The following is a 271-nucleotide window of genomic DNA, read 5'->3' as shown; positions in this document are numbered from 1 at the left end:
CCAAACCCCCGACAGAATGACTCCCACATTACACAACATCTTTACAATTCCTTTCCCGTCGCCCCCCCCCCCCAGGACGCCGCCAGTGCCCCGGGGAACCACTCGTCAGGATGGAGCTCTTCGTCTTCCTCTCCGCCCTCCTGCAGAACTTCGTCTTTTCGGTTCCCAAGGGCAAGGAGCTCCTGCTGGAGAAGAACGCGCATGATTCCTTCCTCAACATGCCGAAGGATTTGGAAATTGTTATTACAGAGAGGCCTTAAGGGAATAGAAT

The 271-nt window shown here is 54.6% G+C and overlaps 1 protein-coding gene across 1 annotated transcript in view; it reads left to right on the top strand.

Annotated features, from left to right (window-relative positions):
* The window catches only part of LOC119594564 (cytochrome P450 2L1-like), a gene marked incomplete in the record, with an annotated part of 10500 nt that extends 10235 nt beyond the window's left edge, over positions 1 to 265 (top strand). Inside the window, 1 exon segment of the mRNA XM_037943598.1 lies at positions 76 to 265. Within this exon segment, the coding sequence (XP_037799526.1) occupies positions 76 to 260 (185 nt within the window).
* Positions 266 to 271: the final 6 nt, after the last annotated feature.

Source organism: Penaeus monodon, chromosome 34 (genome assembly GCF_015228065.2).
Source record: "Penaeus monodon isolate SGIC_2016 chromosome 34, NSTDA_Pmon_1, whole genome shotgun sequence".
NCBI lineage: Eukaryota > Metazoa > Arthropoda > Malacostraca > Decapoda > Penaeidae > Penaeus > Penaeus monodon.
Note: the sequence above shows the minus strand (reverse complement) of the source record. Positions and strands in the feature narration are given on the sequence as shown.